General features: G+C 40.2%; 1 protein-coding gene across 1 annotated transcript in view; it reads left to right on the top strand.

The window, feature by feature from the left end:
• UTRN (utrophin) overlaps positions 1-27,150 on the top strand; it is a 565,218-nt gene that overhangs the window by 64,673 nt on the left and 473,395 nt on the right. The window contains exons 3-13 of the mRNA XM_050949465.1: positions 212-304; positions 1,121-1,198; positions 8,332-8,424; positions 9,324-9,496; positions 11,475-11,590; positions 12,830-12,993; positions 13,681-13,881; positions 17,086-17,267; positions 18,006-18,156; positions 21,381-21,500; positions 22,772-22,873. Coding sequence (XP_050805422.1) covers positions 212-304; positions 1,121-1,198; positions 8,332-8,424; positions 9,324-9,496; positions 11,475-11,590; positions 12,830-12,993; positions 13,681-13,881; positions 17,086-17,267; positions 18,006-18,156; positions 21,381-21,500; positions 22,772-22,873 — 1,473 coding nt within the window. The remainder of the gene's footprint in view (positions 1-211; positions 305-1,120; positions 1,199-8,331; positions 8,425-9,323; positions 9,497-11,474; positions 11,591-12,829; positions 12,994-13,680; positions 13,882-17,085; positions 17,268-18,005; positions 18,157-21,380; positions 21,501-22,771; positions 22,874-27,150) is intronic.

Genomic DNA, 27,150 nt, shown 5'->3' with positions numbered 1-27,150 from the left:
TTACAGCGATGGAGAAAGCAAAACGGTAAGGAAAGAATTTTCATCTGTGGAGAATGGTCATAACACACAGTTGTGGGACTCTTCTTTTTTCCTTTATTCAATAACTGTGAATTGAAAATATGATGCAAAATTAAATTTTCTCTAATTTTAAAGAGGCTTTTGTTGCTGAAATAGACTTTCATTTTGTTTCCATATTGTTTTTTTCTTGTAGAGTGGGAAGCCACCAATTAAGGATATGTTCACAGAACTCAAGGATGGAAGGAAGCTCTTGGATCTTCTAGAAGGGCTCACAGGAAATCCATTGGTAAGAAAAGTATTAATTAGTGATTGTGAAGGAAGCTTATCATCTGACCTCTGCTTTTTAAATACAAACATCCCAGTATGTAGTGCATGTAACTTTGGGCCTGATCTAAAGCCCATTGAAGATGTAAGGCATCACAAAAGGGAGAGTTTTCATGCTTTGATACCCACTTGTGACACTCCATGTTAAGCTTTATGATCCTGCAATTGGTTCTGCAGCAATAGGGCTCCACACAGGCCTGCTTCATGAGTCAGATTGTGATAGGTCAGGGGAAATGGAGTGGCCAGTATTGTCAAGGGTTGCTTTGAATTTTAAGTTCTCTCTGCCGCTACCCAAAGTAGGGCATGAAAAAAGAGGAAGTGCGGCCTGTCCCCAGTGCTCAAGGCCTCAGTTGTCTTCTGGGTGCCAAAACAACAAATTGCCTCTTATTCCTTCCAGGAGCCAATAACTCCTGCTGCTCTGTCAGACTTCCAAAAGCTTCACCTTTCCCCTTGGGAACTTCCACAAGGCAGTTACGTTGCCAGTACAAAATTCTGCAGCACACTGAAAATTTAAAAATTGTGGGGTTTGTGTAAGAAATTTGAAACATTCTGAAACTGAGGTTTTTTTCAATATATAAGGAATATTGTATTGTTACTCTTTTACATAGTTAATTCAGTAAAAAAACCTCTTTAATTTCTGTAGTCTTCCTTATTTTTCTGTTTTTCTTTATAATAACACTATAAAATGACACATTTCCTGTTGTTTGTTTATTTTGTTTTCATCTGTCATCAAGTGTTTTGACATGAACAAAATATAACTTTGTATTCTTATTTTTAGCCCAAAGAACGTGGTTCCACAAGAGTACATGCCCTAAATAATGTCAACAGAGTACTGCAAGTTTTACATCAGAACAGTGTAAGCTTATATTGTAACTTTAAAATATTTTTTTGCGGTCAGTTTGGTTTACTAAGTCTTCTAAGATAAGTGACTTGGAATTGCAGATCAGAAACATACCGCACACAGCAAATAAAAATGCCAGCAGACAGTGAAAACGATGAGCAATTCATGTGGTCAGTGTTTTCAACTGTCTGATGGTTTTGTGAAATACATGAATGCAAGCAATATGTTACCAAATGATATAGTTTTGGATGAGATTTTGATGAAGAGGAACTGAATGCTTTGGTTATAGGCATTTGTTCTCTCTGTAGGTTAAACTGTTTTGCATTTTCACCTCTCGTTATTTGCCACTTGTAAGTCAGTATCACTTCTAGTCGATGTATGTTATTAAATCAATATTATTTAATCTTATCTAGTTTCTTAGATGCACTCATGATAGTATTTGAGCACTACTTTACCAAACCTTTGGCATATAAGCCATATGTGGCTTCTTTAGAAATCTCTGTGATTCAGCCAGTAAGTGTTCTGAAGAGTAGTTTGATCAATCCTCAGCTGGTCTTGTCATAAACAGATAGTTAAGGGTTGATGCCTCTTTTACCTGTAAAGGGTTAAGAAGCTCAGTAAACCTGGCTGACACCTGACCAGAGGACCAATAAGGGGACAAGATACTTTCAAATCTTGGTGGAGCGAAGTTTTTGTTTGTACTCTGTTTTGGGTGGTGTTTGCTCTTGGGGCTAAGAGGAACCAGACATCAAATCCAGGCTCTCCACATCTTTCTGAATCAGTCTCTCATGTTTCAAACTTGTAAGTAATAGCCAGGCAGGGCGTGTTAGTCTTATTTTTGTTTTCTCAGCTTGTAAATGTACCTTTTTTGCTGAGAGGATTTTACCTCTGCTTGCTGTAACTTTGAACCTAAGGCTAGAGGGGGTTCCTCTGGGCAATATAAATCTGATTACCCTGTAAAGTATTTTCCATCCTGATTTTACAGAGATGATTTTTTTTTTTTTTACTTTTCTTTAATTAAAAGCTTTCTTTTTAAGAACCTGATTTGATTTTTCCTTGTTTTAAGATCCAAAGGGATTGGATCTGGACTCACCAGGGATTGGTGGGGGGAAAGGAAGGGGGATGGTTAATTTCTCCTTGTTTTAAGATCCAAGGGGTTTGGATCTGTGTTCACCAGGGAACTGGTGAAGCCTCTCAAGGCTGCCCACGGAGGGGAAGGTTTTGGAGGGGGGGAGGGGAACAAGAAGTGATCCAGACACTGAAATTTCTGGATGGTGGCAGAGTTACCAGATCTAAGCTAGTAATTAAGCTTAGAAGTGTCCATGCAGGTCCCCACATTTGTACCCTAAAGTTCAGGGTGGGAAAGGAACCTTGACAGGTCTAATGCCATCAGACCTTAGAAATAACACATGGTAGATATTACTTAAAATTAAAAATACAATATATTAAATTTAAGCACATGCTTGAATGTTTGTGGGATTGGAGCCTTTGATTGTTAATTCTCTGGAGCAGAGAGTAGGTTTCTATAATTTGTGCAGTTCCTAGCACAGTACGGCTCTGCTCTTTCCATTGCTGCAATACATACAGTACTTTTAGATAGTAATTTTAGAGAACATCAGTTAAAACATTTATTGCAAAAATTCCCAACTCAACAAACCAAAGGATAAATAGGATAAACAGAAGGATCCACCACTGAAGATGCAGCAGGAATCTATTTATATCCCTTTAGGGCAGAGATTCTCAGGGTTGAGAGTGTCAAAGTTAGAATCAGAACTCACAATTTGTCAGACCACTCTGTTTTATTAGCGCAGCGCTCCGCCAATAACACCCAGATAATGTGAGTGGCCGTGCAAGACCCAAACAGTCTTATTTATACAGATAAAAGAGCGGGAATTAGACAAAGGGACAAAGAAAGCGAAACAGTAAAATTCACCTGGGGCACAGCATGCATATCTTACTTCCTTACTAACTCTTATCGATCTAAGGCTAATACTTCACCAATTACCCTTAAACAGTGCAATTGTATTATGTTAATGTCTGTATTCCTGACACCTGGATTGCAGTATTCCAACAGTTTTGCTTAAAGGTACAGACAGCATTTCTTTAATCCTTTCTATTTTCACAATATAATTCATTCTACTTTCAGAAGGCGGTGTCAAACTTTTGGGGGAGAGAGGGAAGCACAGCAGGCCTTCCAGTAAATCAGTACTTACAGTAAAAGGGGTAGAGGAGGGCCAAGTTGCAACGCCACTCATCACGAAGGGGTGTACAGGCCAAATTTGAGTGAGTGGCATTGTGACCTTATGCGTGGGGTTGCAGTACCACTCACTCACATTTAGCTTGGAGGGTCAAATTTTAGTGGCATTGTGACCCCATGCTCCAGGTTGCAATGCCGCTCACTCACAGTGCCATAGATTTTTTGGGGTAGGGCTTCAAGTTTACAAAACTCCAAAAACCTCCTAAGTGGGGCTTGATTTGTAAAAAGTTGAGAACCCCTGCTTTAAGGCCTGACCCAAAGTGCCCATAGGAATCTTTCCATTGACTACATGAGTTTTGGTTCAGGTCCTTAATTAGTTGTCCCAGTCTTATAAGTGTTCAGTGGCTGATCAAAAACGAACAATACAGCTTTAATGAAAACAAGAGTTTTTAAAATTATACTGTAATCTTCTAGTGAAGCAGTTGTATTTTTATCTTCACAGAACAGTTTCATAAGCATGCTTTTTTTTTTCTAATCAGAATTGCTGTTTTGCATGTGGCAGGATTGAAATAATTCAGAATAACAGTCAGCTTCAGTGTGTTTCACTACAGTGTGTCTGAGTTTGTTGTAATTACGTTCCAATGTATTTATATACTGCTGACCAAACGATGTTGTGAAACTGCTGTATATTACTGAGCACTTTCCCCTTTTGTATTGCTGGACTGAAATCATATTACTAAGTGACTTGAAGCAAGCAAAGATTTATTCTTCTCTGACATACTGTGCACACACTTATTTGCTTTTCTAAGGATAAGTAATGAGCTTTTCTAGCCTGAAATTAATTTAGTTTATTTTATGAAAGTAATGGGATTGAGTTAAACTACTGAGTGATTTATTGGTTCTTCCTTGACCTGCCATGATCTGTAGTTTTGGAAATGTGCGGATAGCATTAGTCTGCTGACTGCTGTGAAGATTCTGCACATGGTTTACACCAGGTGCTCAGAAATATTAAGAGTTTAAGATAAAGGAGGAAGGAGTGCAATTGAATGTGAATACTTCCCTCTTATCTGGAAGCTTAGAGACTATAAAATATCATTAACTTTTGAAAGGATTAGTATTGAGTATTTAAAAAAATTTGTTCTAAGGAACAGGTGAGTACTAGGTGTCAAAATTTACAGTAATTGCTGTGACTTCAGTTCACTTACGTGAGCAGAATAGTTTAGATTATGATGATCAAAAAGGCTATTTGAAGATCAGAACATGGAGTGGTTTTCATATTGTGTAATTATAGGGTTGGATGTAGGATTTAGTACAGATACAGAGAGGATATAAAAAGAGTTGTCTATAATCACATAAGCATTTCTGTTGTGTGTTCTCAGGGCCTTTCCTTCTCCACTCAGATTAAATCACACCTTTTGCAAAATAATTTTCAGCAGACTGCACTTGGAGTACTTCCATTACAATGTGTTTGCATCCTACTTTTCTTTCCACTGTTGTGGTTGAATGATGTGTGATGACTATTTTTTCCTCTCTCCTTTCTTCCCTCCCTGTGTAACTTTTGTGAGTCTTGAGAGAGCATATGTCCAGCATTTACAGACTGTGCCATAATAAGATTCTGTATGTTTTACTGTAGAGATTGGAAGAGGATCCTTTCCCATCCCATTGCCTTCCTCACCGTCTTTCCAAAAACATGTGTTTCTGCTGCTTTAAAATGTGTGTCTACCTGAAAAGTGATGCTGGATTGTGGGGTTCCATGTCTGTCCCAGTGATTTTCATGTCAGTTTCATTCTTCTAACAAATTAAAAGATCGGTTGAAAAGGTGACACTTGGCACTAGTTGAATTCAGTGGAGTTACATGGGCAGACTGCAGAATCTTTATTATTGGTGATTATTCAAAGATTGCAAGGGCAGAAGGGACTATTCTGATAATTTAGTATGACCTCCTTGTAACATAGGCCATAGAGCTTCTCCAAAATAATTCCTAGAACATATCTTTTAGGAAAACATCCATTCTTGATTTAAAGATTGCCAGTGATGGGCAATCTGTCATGGCCCTTAGTAAATTGTTCCAATGATTAATTACCCCCACTTTTAAAAATGTACACCTTATTTCCATCCTGAATTTGTCTAGCTTCAACTTCCAGTCATTGGATTGGGTCGTACCTTTCTCTGGTAGATTGAAGAGCCCATTAACAGATTTGTTTCCCAAATAGGTAGTTATACACTGTAATCAAATCACCCCTTTAACCTTCTCTTTATTAACTTAAATAGATTGTGCTTCTTGAGTCTGTCGCTATAAATCATATTTTCTAATCCTTTAATCATTGGCATAAATTATATTACCCTCCAGCACGTGTCACTTAACTTGAAGTTCCGTCCCACATGTTCACGCAGCTTTTTATTCACTACACATTATAGATAGGAGCATAAGGAGCTGGTTCCCTAGTGCGATTTACAGTAGACACCAACTAGTACCCCATCTTATCATAGAAGATTAGGGTTGCAAAAGACGTCAGGCGATCATCTAGAACAACCACCTGCTCAAATAAGGACAAAACGCCACCTAAATTATCCCAGCCAGAGCCTTAAAAACCTCTAAGGATGGAGATTCCACCACCTTCCTAGGTAAACCATTGCAGTGCTTCACCACTCTCCTAGTGAAATAGTGTTTCCTAATATCCAACCTAGACCTCCCCCACTGCAACTTGAGACCATTGCTGCTTGTTCTGTCACCTGCCACCACTGAGAACAGCCTAGCTCCATCCCCTTTGGAACTCCCCTTCAGGTAACTGAAGGCTGCTATCAAATCCCTCCTCACTCTTCTCTTCTGCGGACTAAACAAGACCAGTTCCCTCAGCCTCTCCTCGTAAGTCATGTGCCCCGGCCCCCTGATCATTATTGTTCACATCCAATTTGTCCACATCCTTTCTGTAGTGGAGGCCCCAAACCTGGATGCAGTATTCCAGATGTGGCCTATAATAATAACTTCCCTCGATCTGCTGGGAATGCTCCTACTAATGCAGCCCAATATACCTTTAACTTTCTTGGCAACAAAGGCACACTTCTGACTCATAACCAACTTATCCACTGTAATCCCCAGGTCCTTTTCTTCAGAACTGCCGCTTAGCTAGTCGGTCCCCAGCCTGTAGCGGTGCATGGGATTTTTCCATCCTAAGTGCAGGACTCTGCACTTGTCCTTGTTGAACCTCATCAGATTTCTTTTGTCCCAATCCTCCAATTTGTCTAGGTCACTCTGGCAGGGCTGCCTGGGGGGGGGTGGGGGTGGGGCGCAAGTGGGGCAATTTGCCCCAGGCCCTGGGCCCTGCAGGGGCCCCGTGAGCCCTGGCTCAGCGGTGGTGCAGGTCTTGGATGGCATTTTGACAGCGGGGAGCCCTTCAGTGCTGCTGAAGACAGGGAGCAACTGAAGGGCCCCCCACTGCTGAAATGCCGCTGAAGACCCAGACCGCCGCCAGGTGAGTACAAGTGCCGCAGCTCCCCCACTTTGCCCCAGGCCCCCTGAATCCTTTGGGCAGCCCTGGACCCTATCCCTACCCTCCAGTGTATCTATCTCTTCCCCCCAGCTTAGTTTCACCTGCGAACTTGCTGAGGGTGCAATCCATCCCATCATCCAGATCATTAATAAAGATGTTGAACAAAATCTGCTTTATCTGATGAGATAGTAGGGAAGAGTTTCACTGTTGTATCAGATTAACGATGTAAGGCAGAATGGAATTTGTTTTCCTTCTCTGTTCACATTAATTCTGCCAGTGTAATGACCCCTATTCTGCATTGAGAAAAAAATTGCTGCTGCACCTGACATATATGTGTATGTGCTTTATGAAGTCCCTCAACCCAGGCGTAATCTGAGTTCATCCACTGAGTGCCTTTCTTCTATAGCCTCTAGATTTGCTGCTGTAGGTAGGCTATCCCATTGTCCATTTTGGATTTGGAGAGCTCATAACCCAAAACAAAAATGTCCAGTCTCTAGTTCTGGTTTCCCTACATTAATGTTATCAATTCAGATTTCTTCCCATTAAGACATCTTACAGACGTAGTTTATGGACTGCTGAACTTTTAAAAGATAACGCTACCTTGGCATTACACACAGCTTTCTAGGTCTGAGGCAGTTGGCTCTTTTCATTGCTCCATCCCTTTATTCAACCCTCTGAGAAAAACCTGTGGAATCTGACTCACTTTTTTGTACTCTCTTGTGAAAAAAGGAGTAAGAGCTGAGTTTGTTTCAAAAGCTTGACGTTGCACAGTGTAAAATGGAAATGAAGAGGAGTTCAAAAGCTTCCATAGGTGATGGTCAAGTTAAAATAAGAGAGGAAATTTCAAGAAAAAGCAGAACTCATTAGTGAATAAAGAAATTTAAAAAGGAAGATAAGACCAATGTCATGTTCCCCCTTGCAGCCCTTCCTGAAAAATTAAATAAACCCCATCCAACACTGCATACATATAATTTCTGTTGAGTTGAGCCCTCATTAAACTTCTTCAGTTAAAAGTAATGCAAACTGATTCTCCCCTGGACTCTTTTACCACATATAAAGCTTGTCATGTGTGGCTCCTGGTCAATCTGAAAACTAAAGTTGTTTGTAATTATGACACTTTCATGACTCTCTGTAATGCCATATAGTATTTAGGATTACCTTTTACCTTGCAAAACAGACCAGTTACTGCATGTTTGCCTGTGTATTGGTTGATTTTTGTATCCCCCTATATTGCTGGTCGGGACTGAACCCTTTCTCTGTTGCCTATGTATTTTGCTTCTAATTGCCTTCATGACAAATTCAGGTAAGTTGCTCTCTGCAGAAATCTCTGCTTGGAAATTTCCACAAAATTAAATGTATCTGTTCATTTGCTAGTATCTGGTTGGTAGATAAGAAAATGGGAGGACACTCAAATCCTTGGTGAGAAATATTGATTGACTTAGTTGAGTTAATGTCTCCAGGTGGAATTGGTGAATATAGGAGGGACTGACATTGTTGATGGAAATCACAAACTGACACTGGGATTACTGTGGAGTATCATCTTGCACTGGCAGGTAAGGACACTTTGGGGAGGTCAGTCTCTTTCTAGGAATTTCCACATTGATCTTTTTGAATTCTTACAAACCTTTCCTTGTCCTCTAGTGTGGAAAACATCACTTCTCTTTTGAGTTTGTAATTGGTGTAGGTCAGAGTTTAGTTTCTGACCATTTCTGTTGGCTGAATCCCACAGTGCACTTCCTAATTGTGTGTCTAGTTGTGCTCAGTCAGCTGGTTCTGTTCCTTGTGGTGTTACCACGCAAATGTTTTAAATGAAGACTAAAGAATTACATTTTTATTCTCTTCACAAGTTTTCTGTACAGATCTACTTGCAAGGTATTTTTAAAGTATTCTAGCAGAATGGTCTTGATACTGTTATTGTGACCTGGTTTCAGTGTCTCACCAAAGTACCTTCACTGACTTGAATGCAGTTACTCATGATTTACACCAATATGAGTAAGAGGAGAATTGGATACTTTGGGAGGGACTTTGGCCCCTCCTTAGGCATCATGTAAAAACGGCAAATGGCGTGTAAGAGGCTCAGGAGAATTCCTGATGTGGAATAATTGCCCCCCTACAAGGCCCAGTATAGAGGGATATGCTTGGGCTAGAATCAAGGACAGGAGATGGCAGAGCCATAGTGTATGCCATGTCATGCAAGCCTGGGCAGCACTGGGGATGCTGTTGTAACTTAGAACAGTCCTGGACTGTTACACTAGGGTCCCATTCTTCCCACACAGCTGCCCTTGATCAGAAGGGTGCAAAGTGTCTTAAAGGCTCCTGTTGTGTTTAGTGAAAACAGTGTTTTGAACTCTGATACCAGTTGGTGCAACAAATCCGCTTAAGTGAAGGTTTGGCAGATCAACAGTTAACACATGTAAAATTGTAGTTGTTACTGATTATTTACTTTCTGCAGGTGAAAGATGTCATGAAGGACATCATGTCAAACTTGCAGCAGACAAACAGTGAGAAAATCCTACTGAGCTGGGTTCGGCAATCCACAAGGCCTTATAGTCAGGTCAATGTTCTGAACTTTACTACAAGCTGGACCGATGGACTTGCCTTTAATGCTGTGATCCACAGACACAAGTAAGTGACATATTAGATCGTTAGCGGCACAAATAAGCAGCTTTTGCTTCTTCATCTTGGAGTACTGGTGGTGGGTTTTGGGATTTCTTTTTTTGTTTTGTTGGTGTGGTTACATTAACAATGGAGGGAAATTTGCCAATCCAGCATTTTTGTGGAGAAGGCAAAGCCAGGGCTACATTGCAACTCCCACTATTCCTTTACTCGCTTTTCAATTACCAAAAAATAAAAATACTTGAGATTGTTTTAAATCACAACTAACATGTATTAACTACAAAGTCAGCTGAATACGTCTTTACAGAGAGGATATCTTGCCTGTTAGACCATCTTACTCCTTTTCCCCCAAACTGAAAACACTTGGAAAAAAAGGCTCCAGTCCAGCTTGTTTTTTGTAGCATCTCTAGTGAGTAGATAAAGGAACACTTTGAAACAAATCAACATGTAATACAGGCACCATGGCTCCCTCTTAGTTTTGACTAAGTGTGATTTGAGACACATAGTAATTATTCTCACAGAATTGGCATACGTTACTTAACAGAAGAATCAAAGAATAATACAATTCTTTGTTTCTATAATGTGGTGTTTTATTCTCCCTGGGCCCTTTTTCTAAGAGAGATTGTTTAAGCTGCTCTGTGCAAAGATCACATATTCTTTGTTTTGAGAGGTGTGTTTTGGGAGTCTGTAGATATAATCATCACTAATTAAAAAAAATATGACTTTCATCAGATATTTCTGCTTTTGGTCAGTCCAGTGTAATTTTAAATTTCACAAATGTTTCAGGATCTATCATTTCCCAGAATGGGCTATTCCACAGTATAATTTATAATTATTCATTTAAAATTTATAGTTATAGCACCTGGGGGCCTACCAGATCACAGCTCCACTCTCAGGTGCTGTATTGACCTATAGAAAATGACAGTCCCTGCCTCAGTGATCTTCTAATCCGAAACACAAGACATAATATTTGGATGGGATGAACAAACAGGTTGGAATGAGGTTCAGGGGAGACAGGGTAACAAAAATAATAGGAGGTGTGAAATTCTTATCAGCAAAAATTTCAGTTTCCTAGCTGCCTAATGGATAGTGTGTGTGGGTGTTTTTTCTTTTTAAACCCACACACGCTATCCATTAGGCTGCTAGGAATATTTTATTTTAAATATTCCTTCTCTTTACTTTATTCCATTACACACAGGGGTATCATTTTGTAAATCCTTTCTAACCCTCCTGTTTAAACCCTTCAAATGTGTAGTCAATTATTAAAATCCTATTAGTTGCAAGTTATCCTATTTATGTTAATGTTAGAACTTTTTAACCTTTTCCCACATGTCAGAACCTTTAACTCCCTATTCAGTCTTGTTCCCCAGCTCTATATTCATTCCAGTTGCATGCGAGTACCCACCCCTTCCCTCCCCACCAAGTTTTAGAAATCTTACAAATAGCCATTTTTTTCATGACTTCGGTATTTAAAAAAAAAAATGGAAAATGATTATTCATATCCCTGTGATGTGCAGTTCAAACACTGCAGCACTGTGCAAATCATAGTGCTCTGAACTTGGAAGCAAAATGACTAGCAAGAAAAATGAAACTGACTTTTTTTCTTTCATTATCCAAACTGAGTGCAATACAAAAAGTAAATACTCAGCAGTAATGTTGAAAAATAAATATTTTAATAATAGATTTGTACATTTTTAAAGTTGACTATATTTCTTTAAATGTTACTACAAAAATAGTAGTTATAGCGTATATTATGTGACATGGGATGAGAATATAACTGCAGTCATATAGATATAGAGTTAGTGATTCAAATATGTTCAGAATTTTGTTAGTATTAGTGTGCACATACTATAACTTTCTGCTTGGAATCTCAGTGACACTTTTTAAAATCTGTAATTGCATTGTAATATTATTATCTGATGTGTGTGAAGTCTTATTTCTGCCCCCCCCACACCCCCATCTGATTTTGTTTTCCCTATTCTTTCAGACCTGAGCTCTTCAGTTGGGATAAAGTTTTGAAGTTGACCCCAACGGAGAGACTAGAACATGCTTTTACCATAGCCAAAAACCACCTGGGAATAGAAAAATTGTTAGATCCTGAAGGTAAAATGTTTCGTTTTGCTCTTGATTATAAATTCATTTCTGAGATAAGTGTTCAGAATTTACTTCCATTTACTTTTAATGTAAATACAGAGTCAAGTTGTTTTCCAGTTGTAACTTCTTGTTGTCTTCAGCTATTGAATTGGAAGAGAGATCTAGTAATAAGGGGGGGTGCGCGTGTGTGCATGTGTAAAAGTGACATCTATCTTCACTGATTTTTTTAATTTAAAAGTAAGTGATGCAACAAATGATCATTGGTTAAGGAAGAGAAAAGCAAAAACTGGTTTGCAATCTTTTTTTTTTTTATTGAAGTATGAGTTGATTATAATTGTACACGTCAAAAAGTGTAGGAGATAAAACTAAAAATAACTAAGCATTTTTCAGGCTCATGTAAAACATTAAATGCCATACACTGGGTAGCTCTTCTCATACAGAAACCCACTTTGCTGTCTATGCCCACTGAACAGCAGGGGCCACTTATTAACTGCTTAAGTGCTTCACCTGTGAGAACACTTGCCAGCAAGCTTTTATGACTTCTGTTGAACCCCCTCCCTTCTGAATGGACTCTGGGCTTCCCAGAGGTATGTCCTGCATAATAGATCAGCAGATGGCCTCTACAGCATTAGATGATCAGTCCTAGAGGTGCAGGTACAGAGGTAAGATTCAGTCTAGAGAAAGCTCTTGAAACCCATCACCCAGTGTATCTGTCACAAGTGAGGATAATGGGGCCTGACTCTCCATTGGGAAAGGACTGGACTGTACAGTTATGGTGCAGCTATGAGGAACCTGGTATGTTCAGTTACAGGATTTGGTAGCTTCTGCTGCACTGTCTATACTGTGTAGGGACTGACAGAATGTGGACTTTCCGTTTTCGTTCTTTGCTCAGCTTTTGTAAACACCGAGTTTCCCAAGACTTTCCAAACTAAAATCCTTGATTTCAGGAGCCTCTTTGCGCTGAAGAAGTTGGGGCAGAATCTCCCCAACCTCTTAGCAAAAATATTCTAGCATTTGAAGAAGTAAAAGGGTTGTTCCATTATTATTTGCATTTTCCATTGCTGGCGCTTCTCTGATCTGTTAACCGTTCCAGATGCATTGGGGAGGGTAGGCCAGACCTTTTGGCATAAAACTTTTTGATAATATTTGAGACCATGACACTTTCTGGTATACAGACCACACTCTAGCTATCTAGGAGATTTTCTAGAAAAGCAGTCTTGCTTCATTTCTTTTAAATTTCCTGTGTAGATGTTGCTGTACAGCTGCCTGACAAGAAATCTATCATCATGTATTTGACCTCTTTGTTTGAGGTTCTTCCTCAGCAAGTCACCATGGAAGACATCCGCGAGGTGGAGACTCTTCCAAGGCGATACAAAAAGGAATGTGAAGAAGGAGCGTTTAATATACAGCAAGTACGTTTCTCTCCATCCAGGTCTGGAAGCCTCTTGGCTATAATTTTCACCTGTTTAAGTATACTGGTAGCCCTCCCCACCCCTTGCAAAATCCATGGGAGGATACTAAAATCGCACCCTGACAATCTGCCTCCTGATTCTGTCTCTCATCTTCACTCTAGCATTGCCTTTCCTTCTCCTCCTCCCCCCTCCCTCCCTTTTTTTCCCCCCTCCCTACACTGATAATTGTCTACTTGTCCTGGAAAGTTTCAGATGCTTTAAGCTTCCTGCTTCTGCCCATCTTTCTCATTCATCTTGGTATGCTGGACAGGATGGCTCCTGATTCTGGATTGAATTTGCGTTGGGAGAGTTTTTGTTCTTCTCTGGTACTCCTCCGCTCTACTTCAGTGTCGCCTGCTGACTTAATTTAATAAACACTACTGAGGGTGATTTTATTTCTTAGTAATGACCTCTAGATTCTATAGTCGCCGGGGGGCGGGGAAGGAAAATAATCAGATCTGACAGTTGTCCCATCTAGTCTACAAAGTAACCACTATCATATTTTAATATGTTAAAAGATGGCGTAACAGACACATTGTCACATCACTGAAGTACTCAAGGGCTCTTAAACAATCTGTGTTTGTTGCCAATTATGGAAACCACATCTCTGCGTTTCTAAGAAATGTTATGTTCCTCTTTGCTATGTAGAGTGCAACGCCTGAAGAGGAGCATGAAGGTTCTAGAGCAGAAACCCCTAGCACTGTGACTGAGGTGGATATGGACTTGGACAGCTACCAAGAAGCTCTGGAAGAGGTCCTCACATGGTTGCTTTCAGCTGAAGATACATATCAGCAGGATAACATATCTGGTGATGTTGAAGAAGTCAAGGAGCAGTTTGCTACCCATGAAGTAAGTTTGTGTTGGCAGATCTTTTTCAAGCCCCTTCTTAAAATTGTTAGTTCTTGATACTATAAAAACATCATTCTGTTTAATTTGTGTTGCTTTTGCTAAATTTATACTGAAAGTTTGTAGGATATTTTAAGGCTTGTGACATTTGCATCATGCTTTGTTTTGTGCATTAGATTTTGAGTTTTAGCTGTTAGGGTTTTTTTGTTTTGTTTTTTAATAATAGAAATAATTGATTATTAGAATGTTACTTTTAGTGCAGTTTATCCTCATTCCTCAACTTCTACATTGTTTGATGAGAATTTTATAGACTTTGTCATGATTTATGGGCCAGATCCAATGGTGCTTGCTGATGTACGCCAGTAGAGGAGCTGGTTCTGCTCTTTCCCAATTTTTAGTACGAGGTTTCTGGTTGTAAGTGTAATGTTGCTAAAAGCTGTAGGTGCTAGAGTTGGAAAAATTCTGTTTAATACTTTAATCTGTCTTTCTGTCAATGTAAAATATACAATCATATCTAATCAGAAAATAGAACTACCTTCACAATAGTTGCCCTTCTCCATGCATAGGAGCTGTATGACCATATATAGAGAAGAGAAGAGACCCCTCCCATGTGCACATTTTTGGACTCTTTGTTAAAAAAAAAAAAATCCAATTTTTATTTCCATAGTTGAAAACGTATTTATCCGCTTTCTTTGCGGTATGTTTTGGTTTTGGTTTTCAATGTTTCCAATTAATATGTTTCTTACTGCATTTATTTGTAAAGGTTGTCTCCTAACCAGCAACCTCTTCTCTTAGGAAAGGTCTATTTTTATTCCTTTGCCACCTCTTTTTTGTTTTACCAAAACAAATACTTATGGTTCTTTTGAAATTTTATGATGTAGAGACCAGTGGGTTAAGGTCTGCTGTGCTTGTGCTTTTGATGATACCAGCTTTATTCTGCAGCATTGTGGTTTGAACATTATCAGTTTACTATGGGTATGTCTACACAAACCATTTTTTAAAAACAGATTGTATAAAGTCAAGTGCACGCGGCCACACTAAGCACATTAATTTGGTGGTGTGCGTCCATGTAACGAGGCTAGCGTCGATTTCTGGAGCGTTGCACTGTGGGTAGCTATCCCGTAGCTATCCCATAGTTCCCGCAGTCTCCCCCGCCCCTTGGAATTCTGGGTTGAGATCCCCATGCATGATGGTGCAAAAACAGTGTCGGTGATTCTGGGTAAATGTCGTCACTCAATCTTTCCTCCGTGAAAGCAACTGCAGACAATCATTTCGTGCCCTTTTTCCTCTGGATTGCCCTGGCAGACGCCATAGCATGGCAACCATGGAGCCTGTTTTGCCTTTTGTCACTGTCACCGTATGTGTACTGGATGCTGCTGACAGAGGCGGTACTGCAGTGCTACACAGCAGCATTCATTTGCCTTTGCAGGGTAGCAGAGATGGTTACCATCCCTATTGCACTGTCTGCCATTGCAAATTGGCGATGAGATGATGGTTATCAGTCATTTTGTACCGTTTGCAATTGGAAATTGACGATGACCGTTATCAATCATTTTGTACCGTCTGCTGCTGTCATGAGTGCTGCTGGCTGGCCTCGCTGAGGTTGGCCGGGGGCGCATGGACAAAATGGGAATGACTCCCCGGGTCATTCCCTTCTTTATGTTTTGTCTAAAAATAGTTAGTCCTGCCTAGAATATGGGGCAAGTCTACTAGAGAACCAGAGAGTACAGCCGCTCCGGGTCAGAGCCCCATAGATCCCGCAGAAATGATTAGCTGCATGCCATTCTAGGGGGTGCCCCTGCAACAACCCCACCCGTTGCTTCCCTCCTCCCCCAACCCTCCTGGGCTACCGTTGCAATGTCCCCCCATTTGTGTGATGAAGTAATAAAGAATGCAGGAATAAGAAACACTGACTTTTTAGTGAGATAAAATGAGGGGGAGGCAGCCTCTGGCTGCTATGATAGTCCAGACAGGACTATCAAGGGTAGGGGGCGGGGAGAGGAGCACAGCCTCCCGCTGCTGTGATAGTCCAGGGAGTACAGAATCTTTTCTTTAGACACGAAAGGGGGCAGGGGGGCTGATGGAGCTCAGGCTCCCGCTGCTATGATGAGGACAGTTACCAAGCATTTTGTACCATCTGCCACGAATGACAGGGAGTCATTTCCATTTTTACCCAGGCGCCCCCGGCCGACCTCACCGAGGCCAGCCAGGAGCACTTACGGGATGATGACGGTTTTCCACTATTTTGTACTGTCTGCCATCAGGAAAGGAAGGGGAGGGGATGCTGCTGTTCAGCACCACATCTACCAGCAGCATGCAGTAGACATACGGTGACATTGAAAAATGGCAAGAAATGTTTTTTTTCCCTTTTCTTTCACGGGGGAGAGAAGGGGGAGTAAATTGACGAGATATACCCTGAACCACCCCGGACAATGTTTTTGACCCTACAAGCACTGGGAGCTCAGCCAAGAATGCAAATGCTTTTCGGAGACTGCGGGGACTATGAGATAGCTGGAGTCCTCAGTCCCCCCTCACTCCCTCCATGAACGTCCGTTTGATTCTTTGGCTTTCCGTTACGCTTGTCACGCGGCACTGTGCTGAGTCCCTGCTGTGGCCTCTGTCTATCATAGCCTGGAGATTTTTTCAAATGCTTTGTCATTTCGTCTTCTGTAACGGAGATCTGATAGAACAGATTTGTCTCCCCATACAGCGATCGGATCCAGTATCTCCCGTACGGTCCATGCTGGAGCTCTTTTTGGGTTTGGGACTGCATGGCCACCCGTGCTGATCAGAGCTCCATGCTGGGCAAACAGGAAATGAAATTCAAAAGTTCGTGGGGCTTTTCCTGTCTACCTGGCCAGTGCATCCGAGTTCAGATCGCTTTCCAGAGCGGTTACAATGGTACACTGTGGGATACTGCCCAGAGGCCAATACCGTCGATTTGCGGCCACACTAACCCTAATCCGATATGGCAATACCGATTTCAGTGCTACTCCGCTCGTCAGGGAGGAATACAGAAACCAGTTTAAAGAACCCTTTATATCGATATAAACGGCCTTGTTGTGTGGACGGGTGCAGGGCTAATTCGGTTTAACGCTGCTAAATTCGGTTTAAACGTGTAGTGTAGACCAGGCCTAAGCCTGTTAGAAATTCATAAACTCCTCATGGCAGCTCAAAAATCAAGATGGTTCATTGTACATTTTCCAGGCTTTTATGATGGAGCTAACTGCGCACCAGAGTAATGTGGGTAGTGTACTGCAGGCTGGGAACCAATTGATAGCACAGGGCAATCTATCAGAGGAAGAGGAGGAAGAGATCCAGGAACAAATGAAACTGCTAAACTCTCGATGGGAAGCTCTCAGAGTGGACAGCATGGACAGGCAAGCTCGGTGAGTTGCACTCTAAAACTTCTTGTATAGCTGGAGAACTAGTTAATGGAAATCCTTGTGTGTTTAGTCCTCAAAATCAGGCTAATATCAGATTTTTCAGAATGAACTTGTCATTTTGTAGCATTAAATCCATCCTGTTTGTGTCTCAGTAACACATCTGGAGCAAAGCAAGAAGGAGGGAAAAAAATCTGTGTTCTTGGCTACTTTAATGTAAATATTTATATGTATGTATATAATATAGAAGGTGCCAGACTGAAAATGCAGTGTACTGCTTCTACTAATAGGAAGTAGTCTTAAAATTGTTGTAATAATTTAAGTTCTTAACAAATAAAAGCCTTCAATCATTGTAAAGAGTAGTATTTATATAATACAAAGGACTATCTGAAGGATTTTTTCCTGCTATGTTTTATTACAGTCATTAAGGGAGAAACTGCATTTCATTGCTGCTCTTGACATTGTCATTAAGAAGAAACATCTGATGCAAGAAACAATTAAGCTGTTAGAAAATGTGAGCGTATTTCTGTGTACGCTGGTGGCATATTTCATTAACTTTTGAGGAGTAAACCGATATTTAACTGTTTTCTTTAGTTTTAGAACTAAATGCTAAACAATTTATTTAGACATAAATGGCTTAGATATGGCTATATGGCTTTCCTCTTATTTATAACTAGATCTTATGCTTTTTACTTGCAAAAGCCTTTCTGGAATTATTCTGCTTTTGTGTTCTCCCATTTGCAGCCTGCATGATGTGTTGATGGAACTGCAGAAGAAGCAATTGCAGCAGTTGTCTGACTGGCTGACTGTCACAGAAGTGCGCATTCAAAAGATGGAATCTCAGGCCTTAGCTGAAGATTTAGAGTCGCTTCAAAAACAGATGGAAGTACATAAAGTAAATGCCTTTTTGCCTGTTCTGTAATACATGATATGGAAAAAAAATACTCAGACGCTCTAATAACTTAGTGACTGCTACAATGGAGAAACTCAATTGTGGCAGCCACTTCACGGTCCTCTCGTTTTTAGGCAAGATTCAGATCTGGTTGTACGCTGAGGGGACATGCTTGATAGTTTTGATGTGGAAGGGGATGGTAATGGAAAGGAAGAGACTGGACAGTTTTGAAAGCACTTTATTTACTAACTGAGTAAAGCACCTTTAGTGGAAGTTGCATTGTGACAGGCTGGATCGCAGAAACCCCCTTGGGAACTGCCAGCTGATGTGCCAAGACTATTACTGCCCCTGCTTTCCCTGCCAGCTTGGGATTCCAGCACCCTGTCTTGTTGAACCAGACGTGCCAGTCTGCTCCAACACAGACCCAGGGTCTGAACCACATGCCCCAAAGCTGCAGACTTAACCTGGAAGCAGTTTACAGAAGTGTTCCTGTCTTTAACGCTCAGATGCCCAACTCCCATAGGGTGTAAACCCCAAATAAATCCATTTTACCCTGTATAAAGCTTATAGTGGGTAAATTCATAAATTGTTCGACCTCTGTAACACTGATAGAGAGAGATGCACAGCTGTTCCCCCCCCCCCCCGCAGGTATTAATGCATGCTCTGGGTTAATTAATAAGTAAAAAGTGATTTTATTAAATACAGGAAGTAGGATTTAAGTTGTTCCAAGTAGTAACAGACAGAACAAAGTGAATTACCAAGTAAAATAAAATAAAACACGCAAATCTAAGCTTACTACAGTAATAAAACTGAATACAGATAAAACCTCATCAGTTTCAGTAAGCTTCCTTTTACAGACTAGTCTGCTACTAGTCTGGGTCCAGCAGTCACTCTCACCTCCTGTAGTTACTGTCCTTTGTTCCAGTTTCTTTCGGGTATCCTTGGGCGTGGAGAGGCTATCCCTTTAGCCAGCTGAAGACAAAATGGAGGGGTCTCCCAGGGGTTTAAATAGACTTTCTCTTGTGGATGGAGACCCCCTCCTCTCTCCTATCAAAGTCCAGCTCCAAGATGGCGTTTCGGAGTCACATGATCAAGCCACATGTCCATGCATGTCTCAGTTTTTACCAGCCAAGCCACATTCCTGGGAAAGCTCCAGTGTGGATTGGTGTCTTCAAGTTCATTGTTGGCTTAAGTAGTTCTTGACTGGGCATTTAATTTGCAGATTACTTTCTCAATAGAAATCAAGCAAGTATACAGCCAATAGTCCTAACTTCAAGTACAAAAAGGATACATGCATACAAATAGGATTAATAGTTTCAGTAGATCATAACCTTTACAGAGATATGCTACATAGCATATGTAGCATAAAACATATTCTAGTTATGTCATATACACATTCATAAGCATATTCCATAAAGCCTTATGGGGGGGGGCACCATCACATGCATATCTTGCCTTGTTTGCTGCATAAAAAATTCTTCATTAAATTGCCTATGTAGGGGAGGAGCTGAAAAATAACATTATTTACCCCTAATGAAGAGAAGAGTGCACTCAAGTGCACTGTACCTCTTGACACTTACAAAACAAACAATCTCCTCCCCACCCCCTGCAAAAAACCCCCCAAAAAAACCTCAACAACAAACCACTAAACCAAGAATTAAAGAGTCCTGTGGCACCTTATAGACTAACGGATGTATTGGAGCATGAGGTTTCGTGGGTGAATACCCACTTCGTCGAATGCATGTATTCACCCATGAAAGCTCATGTTCCAATACATCTGTTAGTCTATAAGGTGCCACAGGGCTCTTCGCTGCTTTTACAGATCCAGATTAACACGGCTACCCCTCTGATACTAAGCCAAGAAGAAATTGCTCTTTCATTTGTACAGCACTCCTCTAGTGGTGTGGCTCTAAGCCAAGTTTCTGGGGATGAGTCTTGCTTTCTGCCCCAGGTGCTTTTAGGTTGGAGAGGGCTTTTGGATGCTCATTATTCTTACAGCATTCTGTGGTAAGTGTTAAAAAGAACATTCATTCTGATGTGGAGGCAGCTTATTGACCACCTTCCTGTTTCCCAGTAAGGTACGTATCTTAAGGGGAAAGGGCATTAGAGATCTTATAAAAACTGCCACAGGAGTAGGCTTTGTCCTTGACTCATTGGTCAAAATTTCCCCTCCCCTCAAACTTTTGTGAGTTGAGTGCAGTGTTTATTTCCTTCCTCCATCTTGACCAGGGTCTACATTTCAGTGAGGCTTGAGGTATATAGATTTTGAATAATAATGTGCAGCTGTTATATAGCGTTCTTCATTAGTGGATCTCAGAGTGCGTTGCAGAGGACAGTATCATTATCTTCATTTTGAAGATTGGGTGAGGCACAGAGAGATGAAGTCACTAGCTCATGGTCACCCAGCAGGCCGATGGCAGAGCTGAGGATAGAACTGAGGTCTCTCATGTTCTACGCCGATGTTGTATCTACTGGTTGAAGGATCCTTTGGGATAAAGGATGTTACAGAACATGTAAAACTATATTTCTGGGGCAGAGTTACTCTGGTGATGTGATATTTACAATAGATATTTACAATAACTACACTTCTATATTGCTAAATAACAGGAGAATCTCTTCTCTCCTACATTTTCTTTGTAGTTGTTGTGTAGTCTTTTGTCAGTATTGTCTCTGAACACAGTGTACAATATATATGATCAAAACCGTGCAGTTGTCATTGTTCCATCAAAACCTATTAAGAGTGTGCATAGTAAGCAATGTAATCTGCTGTTATACTCGCAATATCGTGCTTTATTATGTATGGCAACACATTTTGTAGAAACCCTTTCTTACATGCATTATTAGAGATTCAGAAAGTCATTTGCTGTTCAGAGCCAAACATTTGAATGTTTGGACATTCCTTTTTATTTGCTGAGGAACACAAAGTACTTTTTTTTTTTTTTTTTTTTTTTGTAAATGAGAACAGAAAGCTGGTAGAATCTAAATATATAACTTTTCTTATTGCCTGGCATCTTCCATCGTCTGAAATATTTTAGGTTCATTACACTTTTTCTAGTTGCCTTTTCCTAATACTTAGTTACATTATATATTTGTCTCCCCTTAATAAAATATTTGCTTAATTGTTGAGTCTTTAGCACTTTGCCACAGCAAGAGTTTTAACTGCTATGGCCAAAAAGCTGGCTCTTTACCCATATATAGTTTCTGTAACCATTGATTTGTTCTTCCAGGGGCTGCAGGATGATCTTGAGATAGAGCAGGTTAAGGTAAACTCGCTGACCCACATGGTGGTGATTGTAGATGAAAACAATGGTGAGAGTACCACAGCTGTACTAGAGGAACAACTGCAGGTAAATGTTTTGTACTGTTGTTTGTTGTACTACATTACATGTAAACTATGTAAGATGGCTTGGTTTTTGTACATTTGTTATCTGATAGTTAATTGTGAAGCTGCTGTAAATATAGTACACCTCCACCCCGATATAATGCGACCCAATATAACACACATTCGGATATAACATGGTAAACCAGCGCTCCAGGAGGGTGGGGCTGTGCACTTTGGTGGATCAAAGCAAGTTTGATATAACAAGGTTTCACCTATAACGCGGTAAGATTTTTTGGCTCCCGAGGACAGCGTTATACCTCGGGGTAGAGGTTTACCTCTTAATTGTAAACTAGCTTAATTCACAATTTTTCTCCAAGTTAAGTCACTAGTGTATTTTGACATCTATGATTTGTTATCATATGCTTTATTCCTCTGAAATAAAATATTAGAATTGAAGTATGGAAAGGTGTTTGCTGAAAAACCTGGCTCACAGGCCCAGAAATAAGTTAATTTGTCATTACCTGAATACAGATAATGCCACACACATCAGTTTTAATGGAATTTTAAAAATGGACACATTTTTGTGCTGTAAACAAATTCTTATTAAATCACTATCTCTGAGAGATTACTCTTGGTTTCTTATAACATAAAGAATTTAGAAAATTTTACCTTAAGCAATTTTATTAAGTCCTAATTCCCATTTTTAAGAGTGCCAAAGTCACTTTGGAGGACAAATCCAGTTACAGAGGATAATTGATAGTCTGTTGGACTTGTACTCTTAAGAGGCAGACACTCTTTTTTGAAAATTTTACCCTTAATGCAATTTTATTTGTGGAACTATACAAAAGTAAGGGGATGATATACAGTAGAGTTTTTTTACCTTCTCAATCAAAATTATTTATTCAAAAGAGATGTTCATGAGAAATTTGGTTGTAAAGTATATTGCTGTTTGAAGAGTTGACCTTTTTATGTTCTACCTAAATAACTTGTAGTTCTAAAGTATTTCCCCAAAAATGTTCTACATTAAAAGTACTATTACTTGGCTTAAAACAAGAGATGATAAAGCGTGGGATTTTCAAAAGCAAATTGGAATTAGTCCACCGGTAGAGGACTCTTAAAATTTCCCTCCTTTGACTTTCTTCAGAACAATAGTTTCAATTCTAGATTTGAATAATTTTTATTTTAGAAAGAGGTTGTAGTGATTTAGAGAAAATAATCATGTGTTTTGAATATCTGGCTTTTTATGCATTTCAAAGTGTGACTGTGAATATTCATTAATGTTTCTTGCTGTTGTAGAGACTTGGCGAGCGTTGGACAGCAGTTTGTCATTGGACTGAGGAACGTTGGATGAAGCTGCAAGACATACAGATACTGTGGCAGGAGTTGGTAGAAGAGCAGGTAGGAAGCTGTGCAGCTATCCAAAAATTCTGATTTTAACTCATTACAATTGTAACTACCAAAAACATTTGTCAAACTGTAAAATTTTCATCTGTAAAATTATTTGCCACAAGATGCAAAATTAATCTCTTCTCCTTGGGACCTGCCAACCTGTACATGACAGTAATATAGGAATAACTGTAGTGCATCAGACCAATCTTGTCCAGTACCCTGTCTCTGCCATGCTTCTGAGGAAACTTTAAAACCGTTATAATGAACAATTATGCAATAATGTGATGTGATAGGATGCAATACTCTGTTGGCAGCTGAATCATGAAGTAATTAAATCCCTTTGCTCTGTTGAGATCAAAAGTCGAAGTAGTAGGAACTGCTTGAGGTTTCAGAACTAAATAAAGGGACCTGGGAACTAATAAGTTTGAAGATTGGAGGAAAGAGCTGTGCCTTATGAAAGAGAAGCCATTAAGTATCTCAGATTTTCAATGAGTCAGGGTGGAGAGGGGTTGCTAGTAAGAGATGAGCAGAGCTTCATCTCCAATGCAGAGAATTTGACTGGGGCCTGGTGGAAGGGACCCAGGTTACTCTTCTTCCTCCACTTGATACAGAGGAGGATTTGGGCAATTCTGCAGCTGCTTCTTTTGTTTTTCTGATGACGGACTTCTGAGAGAGACTAACTGCTTTCAGGGAGAAAACAGCCCTGTGGAGCTGCATTTTGGTTGTCATTTTCGTTTGGGGTTCCTGAGCATAGTGACCCTTTTATTCAAGCATCTGAGGAAGAAGTTTCTTAAGCCTAGGCATGAGAGCTGTCACACTTTTATCCTGTCCAATGTAGTGGTTTCATAACTGTGAAAATACCATATGTACTCATTCATAAGCCGAATATTTTTGGTAAAAAAGTGACACGTCATGGAGCGGGGGTTGGCTTATAAAGAGGTCTACACCAAAATTTGATGATTTTAAACTCTATGGAATCATTTGAATTGAATATCTAATACAATGTTGTTTTGTTTACCTGAAATGTCTGCAGGCACGGAGCCCCTCAGCTCCATGCCTGCAGAGGCTCCAAGTAAACAAAATGTCCCAACCCATCAGCTGCTTACCCTGATGTCCGGGAGCCAAAGTTTGCCAACCCCTGAAATATAGGGTTGGCTTATGAAAGGGTCATACAGTTTTTGCTATTTTTACCTAACCAACTTGGGGGAGTCGGCTTATAAATGAACGGGCTAATGAACGAGTATATACGGTATATAATCCCTTTAAAAATTCCTAATTGTTTTTCCTTTGTAATATGTTGTGCCAGTGTGTTCCACAGGTGAAGTGTTGTAGAAAATAAAATTTTTAACAGTTGCACGTTTTTGCATTTCAGTTTAATTTTTCTTGCATTATTAAAATAAATAATCCTAACTTCTTCTTCATAATAATATCAGTGTTCATTCCCAGTGACTTTAATATAGAAGTAATTGCATCACAGTGCTCTTCTGAGCATCTCATCTTGCAGGATCAATATCTGTGGAGTGTTGGGGATAATTTATCAACTTTGAACCCCATGGTCATTGGACTCTTCTGTCTTGTTAGTTAACCACGCATACATGGTTGGTGCGTGAAACCCCCTTCGGGGAGGCTAGCCACACCCCTTCTGCCACTCCTCCCCCCATTACAGCTGGAGGAGCTGAGCTGGGCCATGATCCACCCGCACCAGCTGTCCTGGATCGCTGGCTAGCCCGAGGACTTGGGCACACCAGTATGCCTGAGCTTGCCGCTGGCCAGCGAAGCCCCAAGCTCCAGGCCACCGGCCTGAGCTGAGCCCCCACCAGGTTTGGGGGAACAGGGGAGCGAGGAAGAGGCCTCAGGGTGGAGCATGGGTGGGGCTATGGCCTGGGTTTGGGCAGGCTTACCCCCCCCTTGCCTATTATACCCGCCGCCCATGAGTGCATGTTTGTCTGTGTAATGGTGAGACAGTTAAAGGATTTGTATCTGATTTATATTCAAACTGTATAACAGTATTTAAATAACAGATTGTTTTATTTGGGTTAAGACCAGTAAAGAATGGAGTAAAATGGAAACTGTTTGTCATTGACTCTGAGAGTGCAGTAACAGTGAATCACTAAGTACTTGGCAGCCTGGTAATTCTAGAATCTTTCCCAAATGTGCTATACGTGCTGCCAACATGAACGAACAAACACATCATTTTCCAGCCAACTAATCAATCCTATGACTAATATTTTTACAATTATGGATATAAAATAAAACAGGCAATTTAACAGAGTGAGATACGTGCCCTATCTCAATATTTGCTGATTTGAATATTAATTTTGAGACACACAGATGGCAATATGAGTTTAAGCCTACTTGATGTGACACTACACTTTATTTTTAACTTGCTGTGCAAATAAACATATTTAGGTCTTAGTAGAAGCAATCACACTGGGTGCTTTCTTCAGCTGTGATAGAGCCCTTGTTTGAGAGCTAGTGCTTATTCTGTAGTCCTGTTTAATAGCAATAGTTGGGCAGTAATTTGACAGCTTGGCGTTTTTAAATAGTGACGTGAAATGCTATAAACAATAAACATATATATATATATATATATATAAACATAATTAAAATCTGTTTGGGTCCTATGGATGCTGGGTATAGAACAGTGTTACCTATCCCATTGTAGCTAGCAGGGTTCCAGCCTGGCTTCTGTGACTGAGAGCAAATCTACACAAATCGGTGAGCCCTGCCCAGGGCTGATGGTCACCAGGTGATGTAAGTAACACAGAACTTACACAGACACTGCATTGCCCTAACTACATCAACCATAACACAATGCCTGTCACGGAGGTGGAGTTAAGTTGAGATAGTGGGCAATCATCGGTAGGAACTACACTTTAGTGTTAGATGCTTACAGAGCTAGGTTGACATAAATTGCCTTATGTTGACCTTACTTCTATAGTATATACACGAGGCCTGAGAACCATGTTATAGTAATGTTTTCTATAGACTACCAGTAGTCCTGGTTGTAGTTAGCATAGCTCTGCTGCTATTGTGGACCAGGTTTTAGAAACTGGTTTCTCAAAAGTCATACATATATTCTTGTATAATCAGAGAAATGTACAGCAAAATTTTATGGCAGTTTTTGTGTGGTGTAGGTTTATATCTGAGTCAAGGAGATGAACAGAGGAGCCACTAATCCCACTCTAGGTCAGGGTTCAGGCCCTCAACTACTCCCATGTTAAAGTCGCTTATGTGAACGTGCTTCTGATCTTTGCAGAACTGCAAGTGCAGTTCTTATCAGATGTGCATTCTGGAGGACTGCTTGCTAACCAGGAAGTGGGGACAGCTTAATCAATAGAAATGAGTGCGTCTTACACAGGAGTCTCTTCATGTGCACATATTTTACATAATGTACATGAACTGTGTGACTCTGAAAATAAAAAATCCTTAAAGGTTTTTTACTGTGTATTTAAAATACAGTAAGCGTGATGATGTGGAAATGTTAGTGTTTTACTGAAATGTCCTGTCATCTGAAGAAATAATTAAATGGTTTAACGCAACCATTGCTTCAGTTTGAGGCACTGGCTCAGGATCAGTCATCTATGCTACCAAGCTTAATTCATCAGTCCCTATGTTTCAGGAAAACTAAGTTAACTAGAAATTCTGAAATTAGAACTAATTTCAAGTTCTAGGAAAATATTTGTGTTCATTGACAAAAATATTTTAGATCATTCAGCTGCTGTCACTTCCACCATTTCACCAGTCAACTGGAAGAATGAACAGAGATGCATCAGTCTTTTTATGACTGCCTAAAGAATCTTTGGAAGCCTAACTGCCTAGTCAGCATAATTCTTACCACTCAGGAAACAAATTAGTCATTGCCATTTATTTCTTGGCACTGTAATAATTATAATGTTTCGGTTTCCTGGGGAAGGTTATCATTGTCAGCTAAATTAGCAGAGATTAATCATTCATGTTGAAGAGCTGCTTAACTCAGCTATATAAAATGTGTTGGCTGGAACATCAGCTTAGTTTTTCCAATGAATGTGTGGTGTTGTGGTCTTGTTCTTTCATACTTTATGGCATTTTCATCACCCTTATATTTTTCTGTCTATACATTTATGTACTCAGGTTATATAGGAAGGGAAAACTAAAGTAGTCTTAGGTCCAGGAATTGCTAATCAGTCCTGGACCAATGCCAAAACTGCACAACTAGACTGAGGATCTAGTGACACTTCTATAGTCTAATGTCCCGTGAACTGCTAAGGCTGCTTTGAAACAAACAAACAAAAAAACCCTACGTC

Source organism: Gopherus flavomarginatus, chromosome 4 (assembly GCF_025201925.1).
Source record: "Gopherus flavomarginatus isolate rGopFla2 chromosome 4, rGopFla2.mat.asm, whole genome shotgun sequence".
Classification (NCBI taxonomy): Eukaryota; Metazoa; Chordata; order Testudines; family Testudinidae; genus Gopherus; species Gopherus flavomarginatus.
Note: the sequence above shows the minus strand (reverse complement) of the source record. Positions and strands in the feature narration are given on the sequence as shown.